Source organism: Mandrillus leucophaeus, unplaced genomic scaffold (assembly GCF_000951045.1).
Source record: "Mandrillus leucophaeus isolate KB7577 unplaced genomic scaffold, Mleu.le_1.0 Scaffold882, whole genome shotgun sequence".
NCBI classification, from domain to species: Eukaryota; Metazoa; Chordata; class Mammalia; order Primates; family Cercopithecidae; genus Mandrillus; species Mandrillus leucophaeus.
The window spans coordinates 301,837-314,907 of record NW_012109608.1 but is presented as its reverse complement, the minus strand read 5'-3'; the positions used below and the strand labels follow the sequence as shown (position 1 = coordinate 314,907).

The window sequence follows — 13,071 nt, the reverse complement described above, 5'->3', positions numbered from 1 at the left end:
TCAAAGAACAAGCCCTTCCAGAGCACAGAGGAGTTCCCGAAGTCAACTCTTGACTGATGCTGACAAGGTAAGAAACAGCACACAAGAAAAAATGTATGTATTTAACTTTATTTTCCTCAAATAGAATAAAGATTCACATGCTTAGCATATTTCTGGAAATGGCCTCAGAAAAGTTTTCTTTCAACTCTGGTTTCTCTTCACTTTAATGATTAAATAAATGTTGACCAATCAAAGATTAAATATAAGGAAACTTTAAAAATTAATCATTAAAACAAAACTCAATAGGAAGGGAGGCAAAAGACATGAAGAGTGATTGCCAAGAAAAAGAAATAAGAATTCCCATAATAAAACATGTTCAACTTACTAATAATCAAAAATTTACAAAATAAAACCACAATGAGGTAACATTTTATACTCCCCAGCTTGGCAAAAATGCAACTCTGATTATCTTAAACATTGGAAAAGATCTAGAATGCTGCAAATTCTAGTATACTGTTGGGGAGCATAAATTAGCACTTTGGAAAGCAATTTGGCCTTATCTATTAAAACTGATGATGTGCTTTTATTGTACAAACCAGCGATTCTATTCAAGTATACATCCATTCTTGAGTATGTACACCAGAAGTCACATAAAAGAATGTTCACAGCAACATTACCTTTTTCTATTTCAAACAAAGATGCAGTTCAATAAGCACCAGCTGGAGAAGAGAACACGTGTAATATATTCATAATGGAATAATATTTAGCAGTGAAAAAACTCCGATGGCAATGAACATAAAAAGGAGGTGACAGAAGAATACATTCAGTTTAATTCTATTTATTATTCTTTAAGGATACATACATGAACATAAGGCGATGAAGGACAAGAAGGCTATGGTCAACACAAAGTTCAGTATAGGGGCTCCCTCTATCAGACAGGGATAGAGATAGGTTCAGGAAAGAGCACACGGTACCTCAAAGGAAAGGCAATAAGGTGGGTGGTAGGCACACAGGGGTTTGCTGATTATCATTATTATTACTCTTTATACTTTAGCATATATAATATGTGTATATACATATCTATATTCCATTGCATGTATGAAATTTTTTAAAAATTCAAATGGCTTATAACAACAAAAATACGTATAATGTTTCAAATGGTGAATCACAGCCTGTAGGCTCTTAATTTACCTCCACTCTATCATTGAACCCCGGCTAAAACTGCTGCTTTGTTTCTGTTCCCCTCATACTTGAGAGTAGAGATATTGTCCTGCTCTGACAATACTTACCACATTTTAGGGGCTTGATCCATGCTGACAGAAAGGATGAAAACAAACCTGACTTGTATTTCTAGAAGAACTAAGAAAACTCTGAAGATTTGAGTCACAAGTAGGCAGTGATCATTTTGGTTTCACACATTTCTGCAAACCTACAGCTTGTTCCCTCTGATCCCTTCTTCCGCCCTCCTTCTGTTCTGGTGCTCAGGGCTTGAAATTGTTCAGTGATGAGATCAACCTCAGACAATGCCTTCAGAAATACTGTTTTCTTCTGCTTTCTGATGTGGCTGCTACAAAGGTAATGGGGGCCACGGCCACTCTGCCCTTGTCTTCTGTACCCAATTCGGGGAACACAGCCACCAGCCTGTGGCTTCAGTGTACTCAGGAGATCACACAGTCATCCATTTGAACCACCCCACCCAACCCAGGGGCTGAGTGATTTAATTCCATCCTCGGTCCTGATTAGTGTCTGAGATGAATCTATGGTGTCCTCCCAATACTCTCGTGCAGGACCTCATGCCTGGCTCCTTGAATGATCAAACGATCTGTTTGTATTTTTACAATTTAATATGCCACTTTCATGCATGAGGTTCACAGGCAAGAGTAAAATCACAGCCTCTCAACTAAACAGAACTAAAATTAAGAGAAGTGTGAAAAATGGTAGGGAACAAACACTCCATTTTCAGAATATGTGCTTTCTGGAATTTATTCTCCTTTATGCTGAATATAAAATCTGAGATTTCACCAATGCCTTAAGAGACAAACATAAAAACTGAAATCTGAAAACAATAATTATACAGAGCAAAGTGTAGCCTGACACTTAACAAAAGCTGTTAAATGAAAAGTATCTCTAGAAAAGGCAAAACCCTATAGTAAAATCAAACAAACAAAACAGAAGGAAGCTTTGGTACTTTTCAATAACACGAGACAAAAAATAAGTTTAGTTTATTATTAAATTCATGTAATATAAAAACATCTATGTGGAAGTGTTGAATTAAATCTATAAAACAGAAACAAATCTAAAATATATTAGAGTCTGAGGGGAAAAAATACCTTGCTTTTTTCTCTTCTTTGATTGTAATAAAACACCAGAATTTGGAAAAACAAGTATTTTCCCAACTAAATTTTCTTCTGGTCTGTACACACCTAGCAGGATGGCACTCCGTATTTTATCTAATTTCAAAATGGCATAAGTTGATTTTTAGCAGCACATTTCCTTTGCTCCAACAAGCCTACTATAGGAAATAAAAATTCTGTCTTGAAATGCCCTTGATATGAAATCTATGCCTACAATTCCCATCCACTTGTTCCTAGTATTTTAAGACTGTGATTATCAAAATCTAAAGGCAGCTAGTTAAAGAAGGGAATAAGAAAATTATTATTATATGTTTTGAAATCAGCTGATAAAAGAATACAAGTAAGGACCCCATATTCTCTGAACTAAGTGTGGTCCCAGAGAGCAACATCTCGGTACTCTGTGGAGCCTGGGTACCATGTAAATGCCACACACTGTGCTGCTGCCTCTCTCATAACAAGTACAGCACCACTCGAGGCTGGTCTCCTGTATTTCTTTGCTGATCAAAAAAAAAAAAAAAAAAAGGGATGGGGAGATGGTACATAACTGTGATGGTAATTTAGCATTACTACCCACTAGTCTGTTTACTATAATCACAATAGGTATACTGTGGTTAACTCAAAAATTATAATATAAGACAAATCTGGGTAGCTTTGTCTAGCAAGTATGGTATTGATCCTATAACCCCAACAGTTAACTTGCAAAGCCTCAACCTTCCCAAGTTGGTTCTTGGCATGCACTAGCAAGAGTAGACTAAATGTTAGCTGAGTAATGAATTACAACATGACAATTTTTACAACCGCTTAAAAAGAAATTCTAAGTTTTATCAGAAGACTCACATACTCAGACACAATATCCAGTTAAAAAAAAAATTCCTGGATAGTCCCTGGGATTTGCCAAACGGAATCTGACCTGGATCTTAATGACAACTAACCAGTAATATCCATAATTTGACAACAGCTTCCCTTGAAGAGAAAATTGTGGATCACGTGTCTGCTCCAGTTAAGTAAAAATTTGTCATACTTTCCTTCTGGTTGTAATCCTGGACTACAAATCTCAGGTTGGGATTTCAGCCTTAGCATTCAACAAGTTCTTTAGACTAGTCTACATGTAGCAAGGCATGAGGCGGAGTGCTGGGCACATGTGACAGGACTGTAATTCTTCTGCTCTTTCAATTTCTTATAAATTTCCTGCTCAGATTATAATGAAAAGTCCAGAATCAGGATGCTAGGAATAAAATATTTTAGGCAGTCCTCTGAAAATTTATCCTATTCAAGGCTGTTCCCATGTTTGGCAATTTAAAACTCTTTTAGTTTAAAAAAAAATTAAGCATCCCTGTTATAAGGACAATAATGCAGAAAAATAGCCTCTGCTCTAATGAAGTAGATATGTTCGATGTTTATCAGCATCCACTCCTATAGGAGTATAGATTTTTCTTGACAAGTACAATTCCGGGTTACTCTCTTTCTCATATGTGTTGCTCTGAAAACTTACTTGTGCTCACATACGGAATGAGAACAAGTATCTGCATTACTCTGAAAAATATGAGGCTGTACATTGGCCAGAAATATGAGCCAGCAAAGTTAGAGGCAAATGAAAAGTAACATAAGGAAAAATTAAATTTTACTACAATATTGGTATATTTTAATATGTCTAATCAAGGGTTCACAAAATATATCTAACTGAGATTTTCCTTTCTCAAAAAATATAGTCCCTTCACAAAATAGAAGCAGCAGCTGCCTGTTAGGGGAGCTGCATTAAAAAATATATGAATACTTATGTATTATAAATAAATTGCTAGAGCTGAAAATGCCTTCAGATACTTGTCAGACAATTTTCCTATAAATTTACTATCTAATTAGTGCACCACTTAAAATATATCTTTCAAGCAGTCTTAGGCATTTGGATGAAACTTGCCCCTTGCAAGAAATAAAGAAGCATGTATTTCAAATAGCAATTATTGTCATCCCAGTAACTTGGTTCTGATCACTTGATGTTACAACAGTGATTTCTGGAAACATCTGTAGGAGCTTGGATAATATACAGGGGTAAGAGTTTCCATTACTAAAACAAATCTAGTATATCTAACTTTTTCACCAGGTGTTATTACAAAGCACAGGAACCGTGATGTTTGTAAGTGATTCTGCAGCAAAAATCTTCAACACCCTTTGTCAAACAGCGCTGCTTTTTTTCCTTCTGATTCAAAGATTCTAACAACTTGGCAGACAAATTTCAAAGATGCAATCCAGGCAGCTTAAAGATAAGTGGGTTTACGCAATTCCGGCATCTACTATAACCTAGGGCAGATCCAACATTTTCTCTCTGATGGTGCCACCCACTTATCTTTCAGTCATTAAGAAAGTACACCTGTAACAGGTGACAGTATTTCCAGGTGAGTGAGGCAACTGCAGGCAAATAAAATAAGAAAAAAAAAAATCCACCACCTGATTTGGCTTAAAGCAATCATGCAATTCTCATTATATCCACATCTTTCAAAAACACCTTTTCCGTGGCAAGCAAAGTTACTGATAATGCGTGTGGCTTTTGTCACAGTGATGCATTAGGTAAGCATGTGTGTGCTGAGTACCAGGGGGTGCTTCAAAATGCATCTCCGTCATCTTCCACTCTTCTCTAAGGTTCTGCCTATTTAAAAAAAAAAAGGTCAGTTATTGCATTACATCGACAAGAAAATTCACCCTTGGCAGGGGTTTTTTAAATGTCAGGAAGAGAGATGCTGAAAATCATAACAAATCACCTCCATGTGACTGATAAGAGCTAATCCTGGGTTTCAGCAACAGAGCCCAGATTTAAATCACATCACCTGACCTGCCAAATATAGAAGTGGAAAGAAAGCTGCATGTTTTCAATGACCTACTGAGATTCCTCTCAGAGGTACTGTTCCACCTGTGGATGGCTGGGTGGGGGCTACCTTGCTCAGAGGGCCTGCAGAGATGCTCGTTAATAGCAACCCAAGATGAAGAACCACTCTAGTATGACCATACCTGTTAGTCAAGAGTCGCTGCCCCAATCTCCCAGCTGCCGCCCCTGCACACCCTCCCCCTCGAGCCAATGGATAAAGAGCTGACACCTGGCACAGGGGGCCTCTGTGGCTGTTCAAGCTCTGGCTGGTCAGCATCCAATGTGGACCAGTTGTTATCTACTTTGGATATCACCCCTGAAAGCTAGGGATCTGAAAATACAATCTTCTACGACAGGCCCTTCTTGGGGTCTACTAAATTTTAACTTTGACGGTTTTCTACCTAAAAATTATTGGTGAAACAGCCTCCCCTTCTCAGAATTAGTTGGATATCATGATGGGCCAGCCACTGTGGGCTCCAGCTAACCACAAGGGAAACTGAGATCACCGCACCACCCCCACCAGGGATTCCATACCATCTAACATTTACATACTTTTAAAAACTCTTCACAGGACAAATAACATATCCAGCACAAATGTGGCCTGTAGGCCACCATCTAGAGACCTCCAGCCTGCCTTTGCCCCTCCCACTATGGAGGGCAGCCCAGTCAGAGCCTACACTGCACCTGTGCCTGTTGGGTCCGTGAATGTCCTCTCCTATCATGTAAGAGCAATTATAAGTGCCAATGATGTCTTTATGTTTCCTGATAGGCTTTCTTGCCGTGTTTTTTATGTGTGTATACTACACAGGGAGTAGGAAAGGAAAAGAGAAAAGAGGGCTTTCATCTTTTAGTACATTAAACCTGTGAACACTCTTTCAAAGCTTTAGACTGTAGATTATATGATGAATCACTACCAAGGTGAAAAATAAAAGATCAGAAGAGAGAAAATGCTAAATTGTTCTTGAAGATATTTTCACTTCTCTCATACAACGATGAAGTATGAATTGCTATTAGCCTTTAATGCCCTAAATGGTTCATGGAGAGTGGCACAGAGCTTGTGCTATGGACATCTACTCTGGTCCCAGATACTCCTGCCCAGGTACAACTGATTTAGGTCCCTGAAAACGGTGGGCTGAATGGGGGTGGTGTCCAGGGTCCTCACTACCTTTGGGATGGTCCCCTGAAATCAAGTTAACTTCAGTGACACCAAGATCAACTTTAATACTATGGCCACAAACCATGTGAGAATGTATATTTCATAGACCATAGGTTTCCTGAGAAACTAGTGAGAAAATACATTTCTTTGAAAAATAAAAAAGTCAGCCCACAGTCTCTAAAGAATTTCCATATTTGGGGAAAATGGGAACAAACAATATTTTTTAAAAGGTTTTGCATAGACAATGATGCCCACTGGATTTATGTATCCATTAGACTACCCCATCCTAGTTTTTTACAGTTCTTTGAAGATAAATCTGGACTTTTAATATCTTTGGATGAAATATGTTATAAAAACACTCTAATTTTCCTAACAAGTATTCAAATGTTTCATCTTTATAAAAATAGTTTTAAGAACCTTTAAATATGGTATGTGTGGGTTTTGCCTCTGCTTAAAACATGTGCATGGAAACCACCCACAACCATCTGTGGACTTACTGGTGTAAAAACAAAGCAAGATTTCACATTGGCTATGCACTGCAGATGCTGGTGTATAATTTATGTTATTGAGGGTCCCTGCGCCTTCCTCCTACAGGTATGCCAGAGATGGTACAAATCCTGGGTAGCCTCAAAAGACCTACTACTTTCAGACATGGAAGTTCTAGGGAAGGTACTTTTATTTCAGCTGTGTTAAAAATAGACATATTAGAAGTCAGTCTCAATTTGAAACACTCAAAACCTCAATTACTATGTATATAAAGACTGCAAGGAAATACACAAAAATGTCAATGTGGTTAGCTCTGGGAGATGATTTTAATTCTTTATTTTACCCTTTTTTAATATTTTCCCAATTTAAAAAAATGAGTCTAGGCTACTTTCATAATCAGAAAGAATTTTAAAATGTGTGTTTTAAAAGAAGAAATAATATCAAAATAGTACCTTACTTAATAAAGAAATGTTTTTTCTTATTTTGAAAGTGAATCTACAAGCTTAATAAAGTTGTGATAACACACATCATTTCTGGTTCTAAACATGAGAAAATACTGGCTCCTTTATGTTTTCTTTTTTTTTTTTTTTTTTTTGTTACCCAGGCTGGAGTGCTGTGGCCTGATCTCAGCTCACTGCAAGCTCCGCCTCCTGGGTTTATGCCATTCTCCTGCCTCAGCCTCCCGAGTAGCTGGGACTACAGTCGCCTGCCACCTCGCCCGGCTAATTTTTTATATTGTTTAGTAGAAACGGGGTTTCACCGTGTTAGCCAGGATGGTCTCGATCTCCTGGCCTCGTGATCCGCCCGTCTCGGCCTCCCAAAGTGCTGGGATTACAGGCTTGAGCCACCGCGCCCGGCTCCTTTATGTTTTCTAAGACATATGACTTAATAAAGTGGCTTCAAAATATTTTGATTAAGGAATTGAAGATTTTTTCAAGGTTGACCATTTATTATTATAGACCATCTCTTCTCTAATGAGAGTAAATTTAGAACACCTTTAAATAGACTCTGAGTCTGCTATTCCAAAAAATGTACAGTAAAAAAATTGCAATTTTAAACAGAAAGCACCTACTAGTTTTTGCTACCTTAAATTCTTGGAGTAATGGGGTATAAATTAGAAATAAGGTAATATTCTTATTTATAGCAACGACTGAAAAATTGGGGGAAAAAAAACCCAAAACTAGCCTCTGTTGTATGTTTTAACACTGGGTAGTCTCGAATTACACATGAGAGGAAGCAAAACCCCCAAAACTAAGAAACTAAATATGCATTCCTCTAACACTGTCACTCCACATCTCTAAGAACAACTCAAAAGAGATGAATTCTAAAACAAGAATAAGAAAAGATTTACCTACCTTTGATGCCAACCGTGGTTTCAGGCCTAAAAATGAAAAGACTGTGTTGCTTTCCTTGGATTCAAAAAAACTGTCATAATCCTAGAAAAAAAAGAGAAGGAGAAAATAAACCAACGAAAGCAAACAATTTTCTTTCTATTTGGTGCTTTGGACAAATTCTTTATGGAAGTAAAAAACGTACCATTGTTCCGTCCAGATCAGGGAAAAGCTAAATAAATCTGCTGAATTAGTCTGCTTGCGCATAAAAATTTATTGTAGTATGATGAAGAATGTAACAAGTTTTTAATCCAAAACCTATGACAGATTAAAATGTAAAACATTTGATGACAGAAATGAAATAGGAACACACTCCTTTTCCTTTGTGGGCCAAACTAACATTTGTCTGTGTGGAATCACTCTGACCTAAGATTTTACTCTAGGTCTTCAGTATGGAAGACTGCCTCCCAATTCCACTCTTGATATTTTGTTATCTAGGGCTTTGAAAAAAATCACTGGGTAAACAAAGCTGTAAAGGTCTCCATGTGTCAATGAAAGTGTGTCTTATTCTGCTTCTGAAGTTTTCCACATTCTTTGAGACCATCTCCTTAGAGGGAATAAAAAGATCAAATAAAAACTAAAGGAAACCATATTCTCTATAATATTTACCTTTGCCTCAAACATAGAATCATTTTTCTCTTCCTACCTTCACAAGAAGGCATCAAGGAATTCTGGTCAATGTGTTCAACTGTTTCTTTTCAAAAGTTTGCATTTATCATATGTAAAGCAGTCTTAAAATTTGGTAATTTGGTAACTTTATCCTAAGGATAAATAATGTAAGCAAATGATGATCACAGCCATTTAGGCATTTGCTTTGTGCTAAGTGCCTTATAAATGTTATGTTATTTAATCTTCACCACAGCCTGCCAAGTTAGAGACTGGCTCAAGGCAAAGAAATATGTTGTCCAAGTTTGACAGCTAATAAGTGAGAGAACTGATATTTGGGTTCATGTTTCACTGACCTTGAAATTCATACTTTTTGTACTCTAGGATGCATCCTGCCCAAAAGGAAACCAAGTATGGGGCACCACGTGTGCTGGAGTCACTGAGCGCTAATGAATCCATTGTTAAGCCAAGCCAACGGCATCTAAACTTGTAGAGATTCACTTCCTGCAACGCGTGCCTTGTCTGATTAAAAAATCTTTGAATTATTTGATTGTGTGTACACATCCTCTTCTCCAAAAGCTTTAGTAATTGAGTCTCCTGGTTTGGAAGGCAGGAGCCTCAGGCTTTTCACGGGCTGCTCCTTCTGTCATTTAGGATCAGCTCTAAAGAAAGGCCTTCCTTGACCAAGCCAAGAAGGAGCAACATGTCTGAAAAGAGAGATTTGGCCCAGTCTTCTTTGAAAACTGGCATTTAAGTTTACATCTGAAGGATGAATAGAGTTAGCCAAGTGAAGGACGGGGACGGGGGCATTCTTAGGCAGGGAACAGCACTAGTGAAGCACAAAGCTGGCAGGGTGGACAGGGGTCAACATACGCTGGGCTTTGTAAACCAAGAAAATGATCTTGAATTTTATCTTAAGTACCAAAAGAAATCATATAAGGGTTTTGAGCAAGGGAGCAAATGATCTAGTTTCTTTTAAGAAAACACCTAAATAGCTGTGTAGAGAATGGCTCAGAAAAAGGGCAGCAAAAAGGAAAGCAGGGGAAAAAAGGGAATACTTTGGCAATCGCAGTAAGCAATGGTGGCAGCCGGGGTGATGGCAGAGGGCAGCAGACGGGCTGCAGATACGTTTTGGGGGTAGAAATGATCATCCTTGGTTGTGGATTTGATGGGGGTGATTAGGGAGAAATAAGAATTACAATGGCTCTGAACTTTCTGGCTTGATGAAAAAGACGAGAAAAAAAAATCTGAAGGGAAGGCTGGAGTTCAATTTCAACACGTAATATTTGAGAAACTACATGAGACACTGAGCAATTGGAGATTCCTAACGGCTCTAGGATGTAGAGATTTCATGGAATTTGTAAGAAAATTTGTAATTTCTTATAAGACAAAATATGATCCTAACTATGCCACAAAAACAGGTCAAAGTTTGACATAAAATACAGGCAAAATCTCATGGACTGAAAATTTTACATTCTTTGTAATGAAGCTATTTCCAAAGAGTTGAGTAATAATTCCCTCATGGGAGTTCAAGAAATAATTCTGTTCAAAACATACTTTCTCTACCTGACAATTTGTTGACTATACTGAATGTGGTAAGATGAGGAAGAGGGCTAAATTACAGCTAGATTTGTTCCATCCTTTAAGATATCCACTGTATGTAACTTAGTATACCTGTTCTCTCTAAACCATATTCAGCCTCTATTCAGCTGAAAGTCTTTCCCTGGGGAAGCTCATTCACAGCCATAGCCCTGATTAAATTCACATCTCTTGCCCTGACCTCTCTTCTGAGCTCTGGTTCCATAAAAGCCACTAACTGTTCACAGACTCTTAAACACAACAGGCTAAACCACAATTCATGATCTTCCACTCCACAAACTGGACGTCTCAGAAAATGGCACCACTATTTACAGGGCCCTGTAACTTAGATATCAACACATCACAGGACTCCTTTCTTCCCTCAACCACTAGTTTATATGTCCCTTAAGCCTCTCAATTTTTCCACATTGGTCTCTACCAACCTGATCTAAGCTAGACTTCTGCAACAGCACCCCAACTTATCGACCTTTGTCTAATCTCATTATTTCCACCCCATCATTCTCTGAAAGTGAGGACAGACTGATTTTTATAAAAACAGATTTGATCTCACCCTCTGCTTAAATCCTTTCCTTTGAGACTTCTCACTCCTTGTAAGATACAGACTAAAATCCTTAATATAATGTGAAAGGCCCTATATGGCCTGGCTCTAATTCATCAGGTTTGGGGAGTAGAAGGATCTTTTTTGTTGTTGTTGAGATAAGGTCTCAGTCTGTCACCCAGACTGGAGTGCAATGGTGTGTTCACAGCTCACCACAGCCTCCACCTCCTGGGCTCAGGTGATCCTGCCATCTCAGCCTCCCAAGTAGCTGGGACCACAGGTGTGCACCACCATACCCAGCTATTTTTTCATTTTCTGTAGAAAAAAATCAAAAAATTCATCTATGTACATGAGAAAAATTATTGTAAAGATAATCCCTCTTTTTAGAGAAAACCCCCTCTACAAAAAGACCACCTCTCTGTAGAGATGAGGTATCATTATGTTGCCCAGGCTGATCTTGAACTCCAGGGCTCAAGCAATCTTCCTGCCTCGGCCTCCCAAAGTGCTCAGATGACGGGCATGAGCCACCACACCCAGTCAAGAGGGGTCTTATACTTCTACTTGCACCAACCACTGTCTATGCAACCACAGATTCATTTCTGGAAAACTGAGTGGTGTATATGTTTAGTCAACCGTGGATGTGATGTCCAGCAAACCACTATGAATTATCTATGACCTTGATCAACTCCTTTAACCTTCTCAGACTTTTTTTCTTTCTGTATCAGAATACTAGTGAAATCCCTTGGTACTCCAGAATTCTACAAAACAAAGGAGAATCTAGTAGAGTTGCTCCTAAATGGACTGTTAGCTGTGTCCAGGTGTAAAGCCCAGCCTAGGTATTCCTGTTCCTAGAGATACTTATTTGGAAATTGCCCCATCTTGTTTAACTGAATAGGTAAGGGAAGAGATACTAATGAGAAGAAAAAATTGAGGGCTAGTAACTTGGTCATCAAAATGCTGTCCCTGTTCTTGTTTTAAAAGGCTACCATCTGTCTCTATGTGATTAAAAATATTTTACATGGTCATTTGGGGTGGCTCACACCTGTAATCCCAGAGCTTTAGGAGGCTGAGGTGTGAGGATTGTTTGAGGCCAGGGGTTTGAGACCAGCCTGGGCAACACAGCGAGACCCCTGCCACTACAAAAAATTAAAAAATTAGCCAGGGATGGCAGCATGTGCCTGCAGCCCCAGCTACTTGGGAGGCTGAGGTGAGAGGACCAACTGAGCCCTGGAGTTCAAGGCTACATGCAGTGAGCAATGATCACACCAGTGCACTCCAGCCTGCATGGGTGACAGAGTGAGGGAGGGCCTGTGTCAAAACAAAAACAGAAACAAACAACTCTAATGTCAGTGTGAAATGCAGAAATGAAAAGTTAATGAAATTTAAAAAAGAAAATATAAGAAGCAATGCCTCACTCAATCTCTATAAATGTAGTATGAATTCTACTTTCAAAAGATTTAAGTGGTAACACGAAAATATTGTGCATGTAAAAGAGCAAAAGGCAAGGTACAATGAGACTTAACATTTATATTTCAGGTTTCAGTGTTTATAATTAAAAACCTTAATCTTAAAATGATCCCAATGCCCCAAATCACAAAATTGGAAATAAGGTAAATTCTCACATGCAAGTTTCATATATATAAAACAACACCCATAAAATAGACAGATTTTGAGGCTGCAGTGAGCTAGAATTGCACCACTGCACTCCAGCCTGAGCAACAGGGCAAGACCCTGTCTCAATTAAAAAAAAAAAAAAAAAGTGTATATATAACATTTTCTCTCATGTAGAGAAAATATGTAACATTATCAATACTCCATTTGTCCATATTAAACTGAAACCATTCTTGAAGTTTCAGTCACCAAGAAAGGTATTTAGAAATGTCAGATGTTTAGAAATCTCAGAATGGCAACATTTTTTACTTTTAGAAAAGAAAAATTTCTCTTAAGCTGTATTTCTCCCATAATAATTATAAGTGTTATTTTTATGTTATGAACGTTTAACTCAGTGCCCTATCAGTATTGCCAGCAGGGTGCTTCTTACCTAGAAATTGAATGGGATCCACCCAAAAGAGCAGAAATTTTTACTTAAGGTAATTAACTCCTTC

General features: G+C 38.2%; 1 protein-coding gene across 3 annotated transcripts in view; it reads right to left on the bottom strand.

The window, feature by feature from the left end:
* Window positions 1-801: 801 nt before the first annotated feature.
* SH3BGRL2 (SH3 domain binding glutamate-rich protein like 2) overlaps window positions 802-13,071 on the bottom strand; it is a 289,787-nt gene continuing 277,517 nt past the window's right edge. For all 3 annotated transcript variants that reach the window (XM_011969320.1, XM_011969318.1, XM_011969319.1), the window contains 2 exons: window positions 8,188-8,268; window positions 802-4,974 (listed from right to left, as the gene is read on the bottom strand). In XM_011969320.1, the coding sequence (XP_011824710.1) occupies window positions 4,963-4,974; window positions 8,188-8,268 (93 nt within the window). In that variant the 3' untranslated portion in view covers window positions 802-4,962. The remainder of the gene's footprint in view (window positions 4,975-8,187; window positions 8,269-13,071) is intronic.